General features: G+C 37.3%; 1 protein-coding gene across 6 annotated transcripts in view; it reads right to left on the reverse strand.

The window, feature by feature from the left end:
* Positions 1-10,425: 10,425 nt before the first annotated feature.
* The window catches only part of CACNB4 (calcium voltage-gated channel auxiliary subunit beta 4), a 175,079-nt gene continuing 165,208 nt past the window's right edge, over positions 10,426-20,296 (reverse strand). For all 6 annotated transcript variants that reach the window (XM_042994442.1, XM_042994440.1, XM_042994443.1 and 3 more), the window contains 2 exons: positions 12,748-12,933; positions 10,426-10,765 (listed from right to left, as the gene is read on the reverse strand). In XM_042994442.1, coding sequence (XP_042850376.1) covers positions 10,505-10,765; positions 12,748-12,933 — 447 coding nt within the window. In that variant the 3' untranslated portion in view covers positions 10,426-10,504. The remainder of the gene's footprint in view (positions 10,766-12,747; positions 12,934-20,296) is intronic.

Genomic DNA, 20,296 nt, shown 5'->3' on the forward strand with positions numbered 1-20,296 from the left:
CGTGCGGGACTGAGCCCGGGGGGGAAATCGAGGTAGTGCAGACTGCGGGTTGTGACAGATAGCTTTTATCTACTTGCTTTAACGTCCTTGCCCTTTTCATGTTTTTCCCTGCATTTTCTCGACGGAACCATAATGTAAATGTGTTAATTGAGTGCCTAATACCCATCCGCAATCTTTCATACACACTACACCAAAAGTTCCACGTCTTGCCCCGCAAAGACTTTGGGGTTCTGTGAGGGAAGCTTAACCTCTCTCTCGCTCGCTCTCTCTCTCTCAAACCTCTTGCCCCTGCCATCCAGCTGAAGCCAGTGGCCTTACCTACACAATCACTTATTGCACTTAAGGATTGTACGTCAGGGCTCTTCCCTATCCAATCTCCCTCCTCTTTCCAGTCAATCTTGCCCCGAGCAACGATTTTGATCAAGTCCCTCCTAGGGTTAAAAAAATCTGCAGTAGCCACTAAAACTGAGCAGGAGAGTCCAAATACCTTAGATACTAATTTTTCTCCAGACTATGGCCCCAAATAGCCTTTCCAGCTGGGATTTCCGTTATTCCAAACTGGTTACGCAGCAGGTCAAGTGTTTTCCCCTGCTCTTACAGTCTCCTTGCCTGGACACCTAGAATAGCTATGTCCCATGCTCTGCATGTGTCGCATTGTATTTAATCAACCTTCTCCTATGGGATATTTCGAAACTAGCATAAAAGTGAACCATTAGGTTACTTGATATCAGAGTTCTGCTTCCATGTGTTATATTTTATCTGGGTAAATTGCTTAATCTCTCCAGGCCTCAGTTTTCACATAAGGAAAAACAGTGGGTTTGTCCCTAAGGTCTTTCTTTGATTCTAGGTCATCCGATGAAGAGGTCATTTGATAATCTGATAATTAGTCTCTACTCTTGTTAAAGGCGAGAGGTGGGAAAAGAGAAACTAAAGTTGTTTACTTTTCTTTCACAAAGGAATCAGAAACAGCTCCGACCCTTTCTATTCTCCTTAACTTTGGTAAAAAAAGAATAGAAAGAAGAAAATGTGAAACTTATAAAAGGCATTTTGAACTGTTCTGCCCCTCCATGCTCAAGAACTGAATGAAATTAAACAAAATCAACAGTAAATTACATCTTTCCACCTTACATCTACTAGCTGTACAATATCTTGTGTCAATATATAGAACAAGTAAGACCTTGACAGTCTACATTTCTTCTTAACTGAGCTAGAAAATTGTACCCGTAATACAAAGAGCAGCATAGAGGACTAAAATGTGTCTCTTTTTAAACATCTGTGCAAGAAAAAAGTCCTTTGACTTCTTTTGGGGCTTATGGTTAAAAAGCCAAATTTTATTTTATTTTTACTTATTTTATTTTAGAGAGAAAGAGTATGTGTGAGTGGGGAAGAGGGGTAGAGAGAGAGAGAAAGAGAGAGCGAGAGAGAGAGAGAGGGAGAGAGAATCCCAATCCATGCTTGGCATGGAGCCTGCTATGGGGTTTAATCCCTCAACCCTGGGATCATGACCTGAACCAAATTCAAGAGTTGGATGCTCAACTGAATGAGCCACCCGGGTGCCCCAAAAGCCAAATTTAGAGGAGACATATGAAAGGAAAGAAAATACTACATTAATCCATTTTATGTTTATATTTACATAATAAAGTTCTTTCTAGGCTATTTAGAAAAACAATATTGTTTGTGTAATCAATTTACATTAACTCTTTGATATTTCCATTCTTGCACACTGTAGGTGGTACTTTTGGCAGCTCTTAAGACATTTTACAAACTCCCCACACATCTCTGTCCACCTATGAAATGGTTATCATATCCATATTTACTTGCAAAGTTAGGGCTTAGTCTGCCAGATTATCTCTAAGTGGCTCTCAAAAAAAAAAAGAAAAGAAAAAGAAAGGAAGGAAGAAAGAAAGAAAGAAAGAAAGAAAGAAAAGAAAAAAAGGGAATCTGCCTAATATAATATTGTCCAACTATAGGATCCATAGGTGAAATATAAATTTGGACCACTATGTAAGTACAGTAATTGGAAATGTTTGTCAAGTAGTATGAAGCTATTTGTGAAAACAAACTCCTTATAAAATCTTTTAAAGACTATCCATGATGATAGTAATGTGCAAAATGTCATTAAAGAGACTTCTGCTTCCAGGTATGGGAAAGTGGGATAGTCCAGAATTGTCCTCCCATCATTAACAAATAGGAAACTGGACAAAATGTAGAAAACAACTGTTTTCAGATATTGGGCAACATACAGCACAGGATTGTGATCTCTGATAAGAGCCACGAATGAGGTGAGTCTAACCATTACCTGGATTTTCTGCCTGGAGGCAATGCCTAGCCAGTGACAGAGGGGGTGGGAACTCAAATTGAGTCTAGCAGTCTCCTTGAGTTGAAGACAAAGATCAGTGTTCCAAGGTATCAAGGTAGCTAGAATTTGTGAAGCAGAGTGGCTGAAAGGAGGGAGCTGTACAGAGAAAAGCTCCAGAAGCCTGCTGAAGTCAGCGACTAAGTCTTTGGCTATGTATCAACCTGTATCCGTGCAGAAACCCGAGACTAGCCAATAACAATTTCTGAGAAAAAAAAACAAGTACCAGGGAGCCGTAAAACATGTAATTCTTAGAGTTTACTAAGGACCAGGGATGATCTGAGTTCCCTTCCATCAGAGTGAAGAGAACTCACTAAATATATGGGACATTCGGTAGACACCCCAGAGACCTTAGAAGAGGAGCTAAATTAGCCTAAGAAGAAATCCTACTCTAGACTAGTCCTAAAGGAGCTTAAAAACAAACCTTCAGAGGATCAAACTAATCTACGATTGCCTGTCAAAACAAGTCCAGCATTCTTTTAGAGGAATATAAGAACAAGCCATCCACAATGGAATATTTACAATACCTTGAACCCAGTAACAAAATTACCGGACCTACAAAGACACAAGACAATGTGACCTGTAACCAAAAGGAAAATTGCTCTACAAAAACAGATTAAAGTACAGGCAGGTTAAGTGATTGCCCCAAGCTCATAGTTGGTTACTGCCAGATCCAGGCTTTGAACATAGGCCGGAGTTATGGCTTACAGTTTAACCACTATCCCAATCTGCATGTTGTATGACAGGACAAGCAAGATTTTTCTTCACAACCTATCCTATTAGTAGAGATGTGTTAATGACCAGAGAGGTGGCTTCAGGCATACGGCCTTGATGGAGTCGTTGCAGTGAGCTGCAATTATTCTATTTGGGAATTTCGGATTGTTGGTTGAAATGCCTTAATAGATAGGACAGCCCTATTTAATATTTCTCCAATAACTGAAGTATCGTTCATTTAGTCAACATTTACTGTATTCCAGCACTGTGTGCTTCAAATGACTACCAGCGTAAAAACATTTGATGTATGTATTTTTAGACAAAAGTATTTTGCAGAGAAAAGTTACCATGATCTTTGTTTTTCTCATTTGTAATTGGGTCTAATAATCTATGCCCTTCCTATTTTCCAGGGTGGTCAGATGGATTAAATGAGATAATGCTTGTGAAACAACTTGGCTGCAATAAATCACTGTGTGATTCTAATGCAGTAATTATAACCAACATAGTGCACATTTCTTTTGAACTTCTTGCGCACTACAATGAGAAAAAAGTCAAATGACAATCAATTCACAGCATGGTCTACTGACATGGGGCACATGAAATGTCAAGTCATAAGCTATATGCCATCCATGAAATGCTTATGGGTACAGGATAACCTCTGGAAACTTCTGGTAACTACTACATTAAAGTAATCATTTAGAGATTTGTCGGGAACAATAAAGTTTACCTAGTTTAATTTTCTATACTGTATTTGATCCTGTTTTACACACACATATTGTAATATATTCTCTGTGTATGGATTTAATTTAAATGCTGTTTCCTAATATAATACTTCTTTTGTAATAACTCATATATCCTAGCAGAGTATTCAGGAAATCATCATTTAGCTGAATCTGTGTTGTGAGAGTAAATGTTTAGGCTTCTTTTTTTCCTGCAAGAGGTATAGGAACATACCTCCAGAATGACATAAATATCTCTAGAATAATATAAAGGAGAGGTATAAGGCTGATTTCAGTGTTTTCTCATTTATTATATAAAAGAAAAAATTAATGCAGTTGATTTATACACATTTAAATTCCATAAAACAAATCCATAGAAATTAGGATACTCTATGCATGCACTCTGCATTTTCTCTGTTAAATGTTTTTCTTCACAAAAATAACAACACATTTTTTTCTTTAAAGCCACAAAAGCAGAGGGAGAACAAAACATGCAGCACTGTACACATTTGCATAGTATATTTTACCCAGCATGCCTTGTAGAATGCTACACATTTACCTATATAAGAAAAATAAAAGGGGGTAAATTTTTAAAATAAATAACTAAAATTTAAAGAAAGAAAAAACATTATTTAACAAAGGCAATATATTTTTTTTTCCACTTAGTAGCTGGAGATATAGCAATAGCTTGGGATATCAACAGCCCTCAGAATAGTAGGGAAAATCTTTTTACATCAATTTGCCATGTTTATTTTTAGTGTTAATAAATGTATGTTTTTCCCTCCCGCCACCCGGTCAAAAAAACAACTGATGGCTTTAACTTATGTTTCAAAATAGTATTCAGTACAAAACAAATTGAAGAATCCCTAAATACTTTTTTGTTGTTGTTGGGACATTTGTATTTATTGTTCTGACTTTAGGCTGTGAAAAATAGAAAACATTTCAAGTATGTCCGAAATTCAGAGGAGCCCTATGAGCTCACTTGCCATACTTTTTGTAGTTGTTACTGAAGGAGCAGAAATAAGAACAGTAAATATAATATGAATCTTATCACAAAATAACATTTAATAAGTTTTATGCAAGGGAATAAAATAAAAGAAATTACATCCACAGGTTGCAAGGCTATGAAATAAATTGCTGGAAAAGTATCGAGCAGCAAGTTAAAAAGATGGTAGATGAAATAAATCTGATAAAACTTAGAATTAAATCTATATATTTTTAAAAAATACGACTGCCAAATTTAACAGTGGATTTTGTTAAGTTTGTGCTATAACAAATGTGCTTCTTTCTCCTCAATCTATTTTCATATTATTGGCAAAATATATATCTTTTATAATTTTGTACTGTACAATATATGTTTTGCTACATTATTTATTTTTCTACTGCTAATGCAGATTAGAAGTAACAACATAGATTTATTTTGGCAATAAAATGCTTTCATTTTAATAACGTCCCAGAAAATATCGTAAGGCATATGAAAAATAGTATGCAACAATATAGCATTAACGATCCTGTATCTTTAATACATCCCTTATGCATACGGAATTCACACTGACTTCAGTTAAAAGTGTGTGAAAATGGCATGCAGGTAGGGCAAGAGTGGCCCTTACATAAATATAGACATAGCCATTTGTTGAGAAATTTGAGTGTTCAAAACATAACTAAGAACACTTACAAAATTGAAAAGCTAGAGGCCAGCCACTTTGGGTTCTCACATAGCTCTCATTTTAACTCCTAATTTTCAAAGAGGATGCATTCGCATACACCCCAGACCACTCTAAATTCATTGGTAACATTTTCTACCATGTTTCAGCAAACGCTTTACATACGTCACAAGAAACGGAGGAAAATTTTTATATGTAACCGTGACTCTCCAACAGTCTTGTTATTCACTCTTATTTATATGCTTTTCACGGTAAATGGGAGTTACAGCCCTTGTTCAAGATTATCTGATGAGATATTTTATAATCGTTTTTTGTCCCTCAATTACAGGAAGCATTTGGGATTAAACGATCCACAAGTAGATAAAGATAGTTGCCAAAAGAAGATGTATTTCATTGGAGAAAGTTCATTTTAATAAAAGAAGAAATCTTTAAAAAGTGATTTTTGAATGCTGTAGCTCTCTGCCCGTTTGAGCCAGTTTTACTATTTTGACTAACTTGACTGCTTAAGTCAACAACAAAAAAGTTATCCTTATTGTCTGCAGACAACTATCTTATTGACTGGTTTGCTCATAATTATCATTTAAAAGAGGAGGCCTGCTCTTTGTCCTATAGACACAATTTGAGTAAGTAACTCAGTAACAAAGTATTAACAGTATTTAAAGGTATGAGGAACTAATAAAACAAATTTTATTACATAATTTGCTCTGTTTTCATTCATGTAGTCATCCAAAGATGAGTTTTATATAATTAAAAAGAAAACAACAGGCAACATTGTCATGAAACACAAAGGCAGAAATAAAAAGAAATAAGGGGTACATTCCCATTTATTTAAAACATTTATATGGAATTTGCTCCAATGACATGGGAGTCCAAGATAATGCATACCCTCACCTAGTAAATGGCTGTCCATGGGAGACATTAAGGATCAAAATTTGAATTTTCAAACCAGCTGCACTTAAATATCAAGTCTCTGGATCTATCCTTGCAGGCTTAGAGCTAGATATTATAACAAATTTCACAAAAAGGCAATTCCCTTGCAGATTATTTTATTCCCTCTGATGATTGATTTCTTAAATTAACTTTGTGTGCTGGTAAAATGTGAACCAATTCAAAGAAAACTTCACTAACATGGAAGAAATGAAGGGTGACAAGAGTATTTTGGATACAGTTTAAAATTTAAAGGGAAAGTATATTTTAAGAATTTATGCATTTAGTTTTGCAGCTGGGTTAGCAGTAAGAGTAATAAATTTGATCACTACTTACTGAAAAGTGTTTTTCTCCTTAAAGACAGATTGTCTTCTCTAGAGAAGAGGTAGTATAAATATTAATATATAGGGCAATTTCTATAGTGGCATTACATCATTTTTATTTTTTAGCAAATACCAAAATAAAATTGTATAACTGAAAAAACACACTAGCATGCAAATTAAAGTTGCCTAGAAACATTCTTAACTGACATCCTGGGTCTCAACAACATTTTGTGATATGTTCATTCAGAGTTTAAATTTGCAAACCACCTTTTGGCATAATTTCTTTCTCTCCCTCCCTTTCACTGACCTAGCTTCCTAGTATGAATTTTAAGGCCCCCACACAAAAGACAAGTTCAAGTATGCAGGTATGAAAAGAGGTTAACATTCCAAAAATACGTTTTGCAAACAACGACAATAATAATTAAAGTAATTAACAAATTACTCAAAGGGAACAAATAATTTTCTTAGAATTTGTTTTATATTTAAAAAGTTCTTTTCATTAAGGACTAAGTGCAATGACATATTGTCACATAATTAAGACTCTCTTATTAGGAAAGACTATCAGTCTAAATTGTTAATTTCAATTTTCTTTCCAATAGAACTGTATAAAGATAAGAGAGAATAATCAGTCATTTATAAACATTTCCAAGTGTTGCTTTAAATACTGGTGTAAACAAGATAACATTGTTGATTATAATATTGGAGTCACATTGCCTTGAGAATTAACATCAGGATTGACAAATTGCATTCCCTTTTTTCCAGAACTACATTTCCACATTGTCACATGTGTCTACAATGTTACATGTTCGCAGACTGAAATTACAGAATATGTAATTTACATATTCTGATATATATACTGAAGTTACAGAATATGTGATTTATACTACAAGTTAAAACAGACTTAAAACATTGTAAGACTTGTTTCTCCTGTTTATCATTTGCTATTTTGAAATGAAGTCAGTTAAAAACAAAGTATTTGAGGAATATGTATTTTTCAAAGGTGCTTGATATGCTTGGCAAAAATAAAACTTTCATTTAGTATATATGTGTATTTAAGTATCATTTACACAGTAAACTCTAACACTTAAAAAAAAGGAAATGCATATTTCTTTTTCATTTGGAGAAGATAAACTTGTTAATTACAAAAGGAATGAAAAGAATATGCCAAATCAAAGTAAAAATTTAAATATATCCATCAAGAAAATATACTTTATACCCCTTCCAAGATTGTTAGCTTTTGAATAAGAATGCAAAGCAAAATAGGTACAGACACTTGATGGTAAACGACAGATTGGTTCTGTGCACAGATATTGAACGGACCTCTCTTTATTAGCATATGACATGGGAGACTTAGAAACAAGGCTTTGAGAGGTTTTTAAAAACAAGTGATTTTCAAAAGTTGAAAGAATATGGTAATCTTGCTGACTAGGAAATATATGTAAATGCTGTTGCAGCTACCTGCCATAAAATGTAAATATCTTAAAGTAGTTAAATGACCAGATTGCTAATGCTACTACAGAAAAAGCTGAACAGCTGTCTAGTCTAAATTTATCACCTTGATGCACTCTTTGCAATTAAATACTTGAATGCGCACAAACAAGAAACCAGTAAAGCATATAGAAAAATGTTTTGGCTAATGTTCTCTTTCTCATGCAAATATGTGCTGTACATGTAATAAATATATTTTCATTTGCTGGAAAATGCTCTTCTTTGTTCTAACAAAGTATTCAGTAATGGCAGGTTATATGTTTATTAAAGTGCCTAATGAATACAGCTCTTTGAAATGTCTTAACTGAAAGTTCTGTAAGCTTCATTAGATGACAAAAGAACTCACAAGCCAATATCACATGTTAACTTTTAGAATTTACCGAGCCCATATTTTCAGTTGTATCAAATATGTGAAATAACTTACATAATTATAGGCATCCCCATCATCAGCTAAACAGGTTCATAATGGAGTATGCACAGTGAACAGGAGGAGGAGAGGGAATGTGGGAGGTCACCATGGGCGTCAAGAGATGTATAACTGATCAAGAAATTGGAACTTGTTTTCATGGCGAGGAAGATTATTTAACTGGTGCATGCTTTGAAAGCCTAAAGGTTGAAAGGCTTGGGAAGAAAATAAGGTAATAGAAATCAATTATCATTGTTTTCAAAATACAGTCTTCGTGACATGTACCAGTACAAAGGGATTTTTATGCCTGGTCCTTTGGGGGCTTTAGAAAAATGCATGCATTGTGGATTTTTAGAAACAAGAGGCTTTTCTGAAAGATATTTGTATAATATATAAAAGGGTCAATTTTCAGTAATTCCTTGGATCATAGTGAATCTAAGGCTTCCTTGATAATATAAGACAGAAGGTCACCAATTTCGTAATTACAGCCACTGGAAAAACTGTGAAGACTTCACAGGTGAAGAGGAGTGTTCATTAGAAATAAGGCAGCTCAATCTCCAAATTCTTTATAATTCTCGTCAGTAAAAATGCTATAATTTTAGTGAACAGATATACTCCGAATCTGTGAGTTTGCTTTATATTGCAAGCCTTTAAGTTCATCATTTTTGTTTTCACATTTTTCATTCCATTATTTTGTATAAACACAGCTCTCAATATCAAAATTGAATGTTTCCGTGTAAAACAAGTCCTTAGCATGATTATAAAGAATTTGGGGAAGGGCTAGAACATTCACATATTCAAAGACAGAGACTGAATGAAGCAATGGAAAGATATGCAACTGTGCTGGCAGGAAACACGGGCCCCATGTTTGTGGTAAGTTGGACAGATGAATTCCCATCTGGAGATGTTTAGCTTCGCACTCAGGAGGCTCTGTGCCCATCCTTACTGTCTGACTTCGGATTCCTGGATGTTGTTGTGTATGTAGTTATGCTCAGATTGAGTAAAGGGGAAACAACTCCTCTTTTTCCATTTCCTGTGACCAGCTATGATTGGGCTTCTTTATATTATTCTCTCTCACTTCTAAAGAAATTTTGAGGGTTTTTGTTTGTTTGTTTGTTTGTTTTTTGCCAACTTCAGACAAGCTAACAGTAGTGACTAAACACAAAGCAAAACACTTTGAATACAACAGCTGTGCCAGGAAAGAAACAAAAATATTAAAATCTGAGGAGAGTGAATAATTTCTGCATTAATTGGAGACTTTTTTTTTTTTGGCATCATCAATACTTTTGGTGAGTTTGAAAGCCATTCTGGCAACGTTAACATATATTAAAATGTTTATACATTCCGACTTTAAATGTAAATTTAGCTTCCAGCAAATAAAACCATACCTGGTTTTGGCTTCTTTTGGTATTTTGATTTTCTCATTAATTAGGTTTTTGGTTTTTTTGGGTTTTTTTTTTTTCAGATTTTTAAATTGACTACAACATGCTCAAGTAGACTTTCTAGTCGATTCACCCAAATTCCAACAGGAATTGGTTTATAAATTGGTTCCAACTGGAACTGGTCATTTGGAATTTCCAGCATGGGAAATTATTTTATATGTGCCTTGATAAGTACCCTAAATTACAAATCGATGTGTCTAAATCTAATGAAGAAAACAAAAGGTACTGTTATGTAAATGCCGCGCTTAAAAATATCTATATGACTGGGCATCTAATAACCATCTCGACTTAAGGGCATAATGTTTTTTTGTTGGTTTTTTTTTGCCCCTTACCTAGCATCAAATGACAGCAGCCCACAAGCACAGGAAACACTGTGCTGTACTTGCCAAGTTAAGATGATTGGTTTATCCTAGCAGTGCTATGGCAAATTGTCAACAGATGAATTTTTTGTTTGCTTCTGCAGACTCAAAGCCTATGTCGGGAGTCATGGCTATATCCCCCAGGCGATCCTCGGTTCCTATGGGGTTTGTAAGTGTCCTGGTATGAGTCAGGGTAATCTTCTTCCACAAGAGGGTAATGATCTCGGCTATGCTGGGAACTGGAAGACAAGCGGTTCCTACTCTTCCGAGCCCTTTCATTGTGATAATTTTCATCAGAGGTCATTAGACTTCGTCTTTCAATTGGAGAGTTCTCTGTGGAGTGGTTGCTGTGCCTCATACGCTGACTCTATAAATATCAGATAGTTCAATGGTTAAATCATGTCAGCCTCATTCATCTAGAACATTTAAATATACGTACAACAGTAGGATATGTACCATAAAACGCTATCAGACTTAATAAAACATTTTGATGCACAAATGGTCTGCTCAAAAGATCTGGTCTATTCCATTCAGGACACAACGTTGCAAAGATACTAAAATGCTGATAGTTTATGAATTTAATTACATAATGCTAGGTGATTAGGCTGCCTATTAAAAATAGAGAATTGAAAGTTAATTGCTGAATGGAACTTAATATATCTAGGAATACCTAATAACTCCACTTCTACTGCAAAACTGAGGATTATTTTACTTTTGGGAAATAAGTTAAAGTTCAGAATAGCATCTGCTATTTTATTTCTCTCTTTAACTGGTAAAATCTTTCTCCTCCTAAAGTCACACACTTCACCTTTATCTAGCTGAATGTCCCTTATGCCCTATAAAATATTTTCATGAAATTATGATTTGTGCTGCCCATAAAATAATGTGTTTGTTTCTTCATCACACATAAACATTAAGGCTCTCAGCAGTGTTCTCTCCAAAGGAGTGTATAATAATTATGGAGCTGGCTAATTGATATTTGCAATTCTTGCTTCCTCAACTGAAATGTCCTGCAAAAATTATCTTCAGATATCAACTAAATTCCTCTAATATCATTTATTGAAATTAATATCTTCAGATACTTATTTGATGGCTCAGAAAATGTTATTCAACATTTTTCTTTAAATCATGGGAAAACACGTATCATAGCTGTGGCTCTCTACTTAGGTAGGTCACCTCCATTAAGAAACAGGATCCTGATGAAACCAAGGACCGAGATACATTTCCTCTAAAGGGACACTCACCTTCACCCAGTGGGAAAATCATTCAATAATTAGAGCCTGTGTCTTTCACCCCAGCCAGGAGGCTAACAATTAAATACTCATGGTGACTAAGAGAAATAGGCTCCAGGATAAAGGGCACCACATTAACTCAAGTGAAATTGGGAGAACCACTCTAGGTGGATGCCTTAGAGGTGAGTCAGAGTGTTATATTCATAAATAAAGTGCATTCCGCTTCTACCTGCATTATAGAAGCATATTGCTTCATGCATCCATTTCTCTCCCATAGTATACAATTTGGAGCCAACCCAAACTAGTCAGTGGATATGCCACACTTGGATTAGCACACAGGCAGCGAAACCAGGCAAGAAACAGTCCTGGTGCATACATATATATGTGTATTACCCTAGCACATTTCCCATGTTCATTTCCAGCCTCAAAAACTGCTCCTTTATAGGGCAGTTTTTTGCTTATAAAGATGAAATTTTGTAGGAGAGTAATACAGTTATAACACAGTATTTCAGAGAGTGCCCTTCCTCTCAGGCTTAACTTTACATGATCTATAATTACAATTATCATTATAACTCTTTAATATAAAACTAGTCATGATACAAGAGGGCTCAATTGACTAGATGTACCTCAGCCACCTGTGGGTTGGGCTCCATTCCAGCAGACTCTCGATAAATGGTAAATAATTATTGATGTCAAAAGGCAAAATTCACTTTGTATCATAATGCCTCTGGCTCCTGACATCTAGCCTTGAGTGCAACAGTAGAATAGCAGAAGAGAAAACCTCCGGTCCTTGAACTTGTCCCCAGCTTTCCTAAAGGAGACCTACCATAGCTGCTGACCAACATGGGCCCCCACACTCCCCCCACCCCAAGAAAACGCAGGGATCTGTCACTGTTTCCAAACAGAGTGACTCTACTTGTGTGCACATTCTGTGTTGAGGAAGCTAAGGGACAGGTCCTATGGGCCTGTAATATTTTGGATTTTTTTTTTTTAAAGATAACACCCACATATGTTTTCCTCTTCAGATTAAGGATAATCCCAGTCTTCATCCCCATTAAGTTCTCTGTAGAATCTTCAGTTGTAAGACTGTAAAAGCATGAGTGGAAAGTGGCAATACCTGTAACCCAGAAATTGCTGTGGGGTATGGTGACAGTGCGGTTGAGCCCAAATTCCTTCCGAGCAGAGGGGTCATGGGGGTGCTACTGGTTGTGTGGGTAGCACGCCAGTATGCTTCAAGGTAGTCTCCCAGATGTTCACAAGCATCCTCCAGCTGATTTTCATCCAATATAACATCAAACATTTCCTGCGGGTGACAAGACAAATCCGTTTTACTTATACTTCACGTTTTAAGCAATGAAACCTAAAATTCCACTTAATGCAGATAATAGCACCCCTAACATCTACTAGCAAATATCACATTGGAGAGGCTATGCTGGCAGTTTCTAAAGTTAAAGTCCAGTGAGGAGCTATACAGTTAACCAAGTGCAAATTTGGACATGGTCACGAAAATGAGAGTGCTCATGAAATATTTAGATCTTTCACTATTTAGAAGAAAAAAGATGACGTGAGTGTAAAAGTGTTATATGTAGAAGACAGCAAAAACATATTTATATTTATCCATACATTCCTATAGAACTCAATTGTACTTACTTCAGAATATTAATGGCATTGAAAGAGGCATTCTCAAAATATTCTGGGCAATGACCATATCATGGGAATAAACATTTCTCCCCCCCAAAATATCTATGTTGAAGGGAATAACATTTACTAAGGCACTTTTCAGGATGTTTGTGAAAATGTTATCTGTCTCATGATAAAGCAACATGGAAAGAAGGTTTAGGATTAATAATAGAAATGCACATTACAGTGATTTCTGCTACCAAAAGATCATTGTGTGAAATGGTTAAAAAAGAACAAGGACCAGGAGTATTTAATTGTGGGAAGGATGGGGCGACACACAGGAAGTATCTGGTATCCATGTTTCTGTCAGGAAGGACTTTGTTCAACATCTGGCCTGTAAACAGGATGTGTTCTACCCCAGAGGGGCAAAGTGGCACTTCAGTGACCCTGCAGTGTGGCTGGGAACACCGACAGGATTTACCCAGGATGCAGATTCCCTGGAGAGACAGTCAGAAAGCCGTGGCACCTCACAGAGAGAAAAGCCATTCCATAGCTAGTGAAAGCACATCCCCAGCTTTCAACCGCTGCATTCACACCTGCCCTCTCGCAAAATCTCCACCACTACCTACCTGCTTTCACAAACTCATTTTGCCAAGATAAGAACCTTTCACTAACGAATCAAATACAGGGTTACTGCCACCAGCACTGATACTGCAGCTAGATTGTAGGTTCACGGAAACTGGACGACTATGAGTTGGTGGTAGGTCAGCCGACTCACCTGCATCAATGTGAGGCTTCCCTTAAGCAGAAGTCCCCATGGAAACAATCTTTTCCCCAACATTTATACTGGAGCGTTTTCATCACATTGATCTCTACTGCATATGTGGACCCTAATATGCAAAGCAGTTTGCAAGTCACTGGTGCAGTGAGAAATGTTTCGCAACTAGGCAAAGAATAAGGTGACTTCAGTCCAAACCGACTGCTGTTTGAGAAGACTCAGCCAGTTCAACTCATGCAGAGGCTTTCCCCTTATTAGTAGACTTCAGTTGTTGTTTCGTATGTTTTATTTATTCATCAAATATGTACTCAGGACCTATTTTGTGCTAGGTATTGTAAGTGTACAGAAAAGAAAACAGACATCATCCCTTTGCTTAAGAAGCTCCCCTCTTCTAGTGGGAAAGACACGTAATAAACTCCTTAATACCCCAAGTCACACTGGGACTTTAATTCAGAGCAATCTAGAGACAGTTAATGTTCTCAGCTGCAGCTTCCAATTCTGAATTTAGAAGGAGGCCCAGAGACACATGTGAAGGTTGGACTTTAATAAGGGAGGGAAAATTATGAGTAAATCAAAGAATTCTATCTGTAGAGGGAAGAGAATAAAACAGAAGAAGCAACGGAAGAAAGAGACCATGTGGCCCATGAGAGAATGGAAAAACAGCTCGTTCCTACAGAGTCAGGCAACATACACCCTTATAATAAATCCCCTGTTCCACTAAAGTAACTCAAAGACATTTCTGCCTTTTGCAATCAAAAGCCCTTTCCCCACCTTAAAGTAACCCATCAAATGTCGAATCTGAGAATTATTCATACTGCTCTGATATGAACTTGCATTCTGACAGCTTTGCAGCACTGACTTGAGTGGGACGAGAACAGGCTTACCCCAGAGAATGTTGCACAGACTCAGACAGATGACACAGGGAGAAGAAAGTTGAAACTGGGCAGCACTGGAACAAAGGCCCACTCTGTCAGCCAGTCCAGGCTAACACGGTTCACAGTTTCTAAACTGTGTGTGATTTGGAGGCTGCTGTTTACATAATTTCATTTATGTGAACTGTCTAATTCACCCTCATAGGTCTCATTCTATAATGCAGGTTCTCAACAAGGTGTGGTCTCAAAAACTCAGTTTTTTTCCTTTCATAGAGTCCCAAGTTAAAGAACCTCCGAGGACACCTGGACTGAGGGTCCTGACTGTCACAGGACAACAAAGCCCAGAGAGGGCAAGACCAGGCAAGCAGCCCCCACAAAAAAGTATTATTTGAATAAGGTTTATATCCACTTGGCTGTTCCACACGCTACAGCTATACCGTCATGCTGCAGATACAATTAAGCATACAGTTTATTACAAGTAATTTTAACAAAGTACTCCTCTTTGCCAATGGACAGAATTTGTATCCATCAGCACACGGCTGTTTGCTCAAGCCTCAATCATTTCTAGGAAACGATGCTTTTGCACCTGCTAAAAAAGACAGTTATATGATGGAAGATGATTTGAAACTGCTTTCATGCTTTCAAAAGCACAGAGGAAAGCAAATTTCAGCTTCTGAATGAATACTGACATATGCGGCTTATTTTCAACTAAGAAGAATTTCACAGCCTGTATATCTGTGACAATTTTTCTTTTCAACTGTTGAGGAAATAACACAGCTGATTAGACCAGAGTGTTAGAAAGTGAGTATAAGGGCATAAATTTTTAAAAATATTATACATGAAATTCAGAGAAGCAGCCCCATGAATTATGCAAACTGGCTTTGCCAATTTTTCAAAAATGTAATGGTTCAAGTCTAATTAGTTCCTTACTGTGCAATACGTGAGGCCTCCAGCGTGGGATATGGACTCAGAGAGTTATCTGATCAGCAGAAGAGGGTGTGGGTAATGGGACAGTCACAGGCAGTGAAGAGGGACCCACTCAATGACACCATGCCCTTGGTGAGTGCCAGAGATAGGGTACCACTAAGCTGTTTTCAAAGGTCTACCACGGCAAACGCCTCTGCTATACTGTGATGGGATATTTTCTTTAGCTGAAGTGGGCAGAAATAATGTGGCTGCTAAAGTAAATACATAGTGAACACAGGAGTCAAAACCATTGGAAAACCAGGCACAGTAGGTCCCTTTTCTGGATAAGCTCATTCAGGAAAATGAAATACCAAAGCTTTATAAATAAGAAGAGTGAAACCCAGGCCTCCAGCTCACCCAGTAGTTCAGAGAACTAGATGACAGGGACGAGAGAAAGCAAAAGACTGATGCTGAACTGAATGGACATGAAGAAAATCGGCAATATCTTTTTAAAAAATTTAAGTACTTAACAACAATCTGTCTGGTTCTCCATCCACAGAGCATCACAAAGTTTCCTACGAAAGGCACCTGAATTAGGGCAACCAACTATCCTTATGTGCCCAGGGCTGAGTGTTTTTGGGTACGTGGGACTATTAGTGCCCAAATCTGGAAAACCCAGGGGAACTGGAATAGTCGGTCCTCCTAGTTTTTACAGAACATAGAGCACTTCTCAGTTCCTACAGTGAGAACTGGAGCAGGTCCCATTTACTTCTGATACATTCTTTGAGGAGGGGAGATACAGAGACAGAGTGTACAAGTCTTTCTTTATAACTATGAAATTCATCCTTTCTAGCACAGAAGGGAATGTCTCATCAAACCTAATATATAATTTGTAATAAGTTTTATCTAGCAAGTTTAGCAAGTTGCTAAACATTTTCTAATAAAAAGTATATTAAACTTAGAAATTAATTTTGCAAGTTAATTTTACCTTTTTTTTTTTTTTTAAAGCTGGTGCATGACAGAATACTAGCTAGTGAGGAGATAAAGTACAAACTCTCCCATGGTATACGCATTGTTTTACATTTATTTATTGTGCATAGATAAAACCTCATGTGGGGAATCTTTCCTATTTCTAGGAGGAAAAAAATAATAGGGGTGGGTACGCTTTTATTTCTTTGCTACTAGAATAAAGAGATCCTGAATCTGCCACCATTAAAAAAAAAAAAAAACTGGAAAATACTATTCAGTAAAATAAAATGGCTGAATGGCAACTATGTAATACTAATTATAAAATAATTAACCAATGTTTCTTTCATATCACAAGTGCATTTTTGATATTATTAAAGCTTTTGAAGTCCTGAGTACTTAACTCAGTGACCAACTAGTGATGGGAAACTGTTACTAAATTAAACAAATCTAGGAGGTATTATGGGGATAAAGGAAAGCCTACCGATATTGTGGGGCTCTAGCAGTTCATCTCAGGTACAGTTTCCAGCTTTAATAAGCTGCACAGGAAAGACAATCAGAATTTGCCACTAATTTCGGGGGCGGGGGGGACATGAAGGCAAAGAGTATCAGTGACTTTGATCCCTTGTAGTTCCTGTCTTAACAATCAATGATGTTCATTAATGAACCCACACACATTTCCTCACTACCCCCCTCCATCCTGTCCATTCCTATTCTTCAAAGAATATAGCAACATCTACCCGTGTTACTGTCTGTAGAAGCACCCAGTGTTTTTGTTACGTTCAAATTAATCCAATGCTTTAAATTATAGCACTGGTGGGAGTGAACTATCCCTAAGTCCATATATCTAAGTTGGGTGGCTACAATCCTTACAACAAGAGAAGTCTCCTTTGGATTGAGAGAACTAGATCCTATGTGGCCTTGTTTCATGAAGGAGACATCTCAAATTGATTACTGTCTTTTTCAAAAGCAGTATTATGAATTAAACTGTGGATGTCCAGAGGCTCTGTAATAGTGAAAGCACCGCTGGTGACAGTACTTTAAATAGATGGATGAATCCACACGATTCTAAATAATTTACATAAAGTGGCTGGAAGAGGGCAGTGGAAAATTACTACCATGATAGCAATATGATGAAGGATACGGGGCACCATTATTCACTTCAGAGTGCTTGTATTTAATAGAATAAATCTGAGTCTATTCAGCAGTGGAAAATAAAGGGTGACAGAAGAGAATTCCTATGGTGACTGTAATGTTAGAGGTTTGCAAGACTCCGTGAGGAGATGAGTTCCCCTCTTGCAGAGAGAGCGATCAATGTGGTTTTACACGCTCAAAAAAATCACCCAGCTCAGAGAGCCACAGGGTCATCTTATGGTAACACAAGCCAGCTTGTAACTAAGTAGGATTAAAGGATTACATTTCATTTATATATTCAATTGTCTGCCTGTCTACTTTTCTCACCATGTATTATGTAGCTCTTATTACCACAGTACTGGGCCAGTTCGAACTTTGGCCTTCTTAAAATGTACTATTTTCAATTTCTCTGAAAAGGACAAGGGTACCGATACCCAGTGAAACCAAAATGAAATCTAATCACATAGTGTATACATGAATATTCCAACTACAAATTCAGGCCAGTCATATTAAAAAAAAAAATGAGTCCTAGGTTCATTGGCCCCTCTTCTGTCTGCATCCCACGTTTTCTTCTGTGAATCCAGGGCAGTCAATGAGGCACTTCTTCCCTCTTCCAGAGTAGAGCTGTCTGTGGCAGATTAAACATGGCCACATATTCTTTTGACACTCCCTGCACTGAGATGGGGAATTTATGTCCTCTCTCCTTGAATCTGCGCAGCTTCTGTGACTCCTTTGCCTGGCAGAATGCTGTAGAAGTGACGCTGTACCATTATCTAAGTCCAATATCTAAGCTTAAGAGATTGGAATGTTTGGCTTTCAGAGCCCTGGGAGCTGCCATGTAAGAAGCCTATATCCCTGTGGGAGAGAGCCCATGGAAAGGCCCAGCAACCATGTGGAGACAAAGAGGAAGGAGCTGGCTAAGCCCAGCCTTCCAGCCATCCCCACTAAGGAACCATGTCAGCCATGGGCTGAATACCACCAAATACTCATTGTTTGAAGTCACTAAGTTTGAGGGAAGTTTATTGCACAAACATTGTCCCAGAACAAGGGTGGCGACTTTGGTGCAACTTTGGTAGGGTGGCTACAGGCCTGCCTCCTGCTTCTATAAACAAAATTTCACTGGAACACATGCACTCACTTACACATTGGGTATGGTTGCTTCCCTGCTACCAAAGCAGAGTTGAGTAGTTTTGTGAAGAAGACCATAGGGCCCACAAAACCAAAAATATTTGCCTTCTGGCCTTTACTGAAAAAGTTTGCTCACCCCTCTCTTAAAAGAAGCTTCCCCAGGGTGCCCGGTGGCTGAGTGTTGGACTCTTGATTTTGGCTCAGGTCATGATCTCATGGTTTTGTGAGTTCAAGCCCCATGTTGGGCTCTGTGCTGACAGTGCAGACCCTGCTTGAGATTCTATCTTTCTCCCTTTATCTCTGCTCCTCCCCCACTCATGCTATCTCTCTCTCAAAATAAATAAATAAACTTAAAAAAAAGAGAGAGAGAGAGAATCTTCACCTGTGAAACCCAAGCTTCTCTTTCCAGGAGGATATATAATAACAAGTTTGCTGCCATTTACTATCTGATGCTGACTTTGGCCAAGTCTTATGTTCTTTGGAAAGCCAATTCACCTCTCTTGGTCTCAGTTCCCTCCTTTGAAAAATGAGGAGGTTGGACTAGATCAATCTTTCCCTAGAAGTGTTCCACGAAACACTCGATCCATAGGATGCTCTGTGGAAAAATGGTTCCACAGTCAAAATTTAAGGGAAACACTGTATACTATCCTGATGGAGATATAAAACACTCATTAGCATATTAAGGCAACTGTAGTAGAGAAATCAGTTTATCTTTGTTTACATAAGTTGTTTCTTCAAACATTTTTGGTATCAGAACTCTCCCCATAGCACCTGCTGACATCACATGGAGATCATATTGGGAAGAAAACACTCCAGGAAATACTACACTGGCTGCTTTTCAAGGTTCCTTTCTGCTTCAACAATCCCTGAGCCTAGGATTCATTTTTCTGGCTACAGAGAGCTAAGTTTTTTCAGCACTATTTTAGACTTCCCTTTCTAAAGACTGCTGCCTTTAATTTCTTAGCAATGTGCGACTCTGCCAGTATAATTTGCTGACTTTTCAGATTGGAGATGTAGTGGCCAATTAAGCAAGTTGTAAACTCTCCTAGAGGAACTAAAATGACACAGTGATCACCAGTCTTTCAGTGACAATTATAATCATGGTCTTAAAGTAAAGTAGGGACAAATGCAGACACATTTTTAAATTACTACTAGTTTTTATAATCCAAAGATTTTTTTTCACATATGCCAACATTAGTGTAAAATTCCTTCTTAGCATTACAAATGCTATTCAAACAATATCAAATGAACATGTTTAATAA

The sequence above is a fragment of the Panthera tigris genome, chromosome C1, assembly GCF_018350195.1.
Source record: "Panthera tigris isolate Pti1 chromosome C1, P.tigris_Pti1_mat1.1, whole genome shotgun sequence".
NCBI lineage: Eukaryota > Metazoa > Chordata > Mammalia > Carnivora > Felidae > Panthera > Panthera tigris.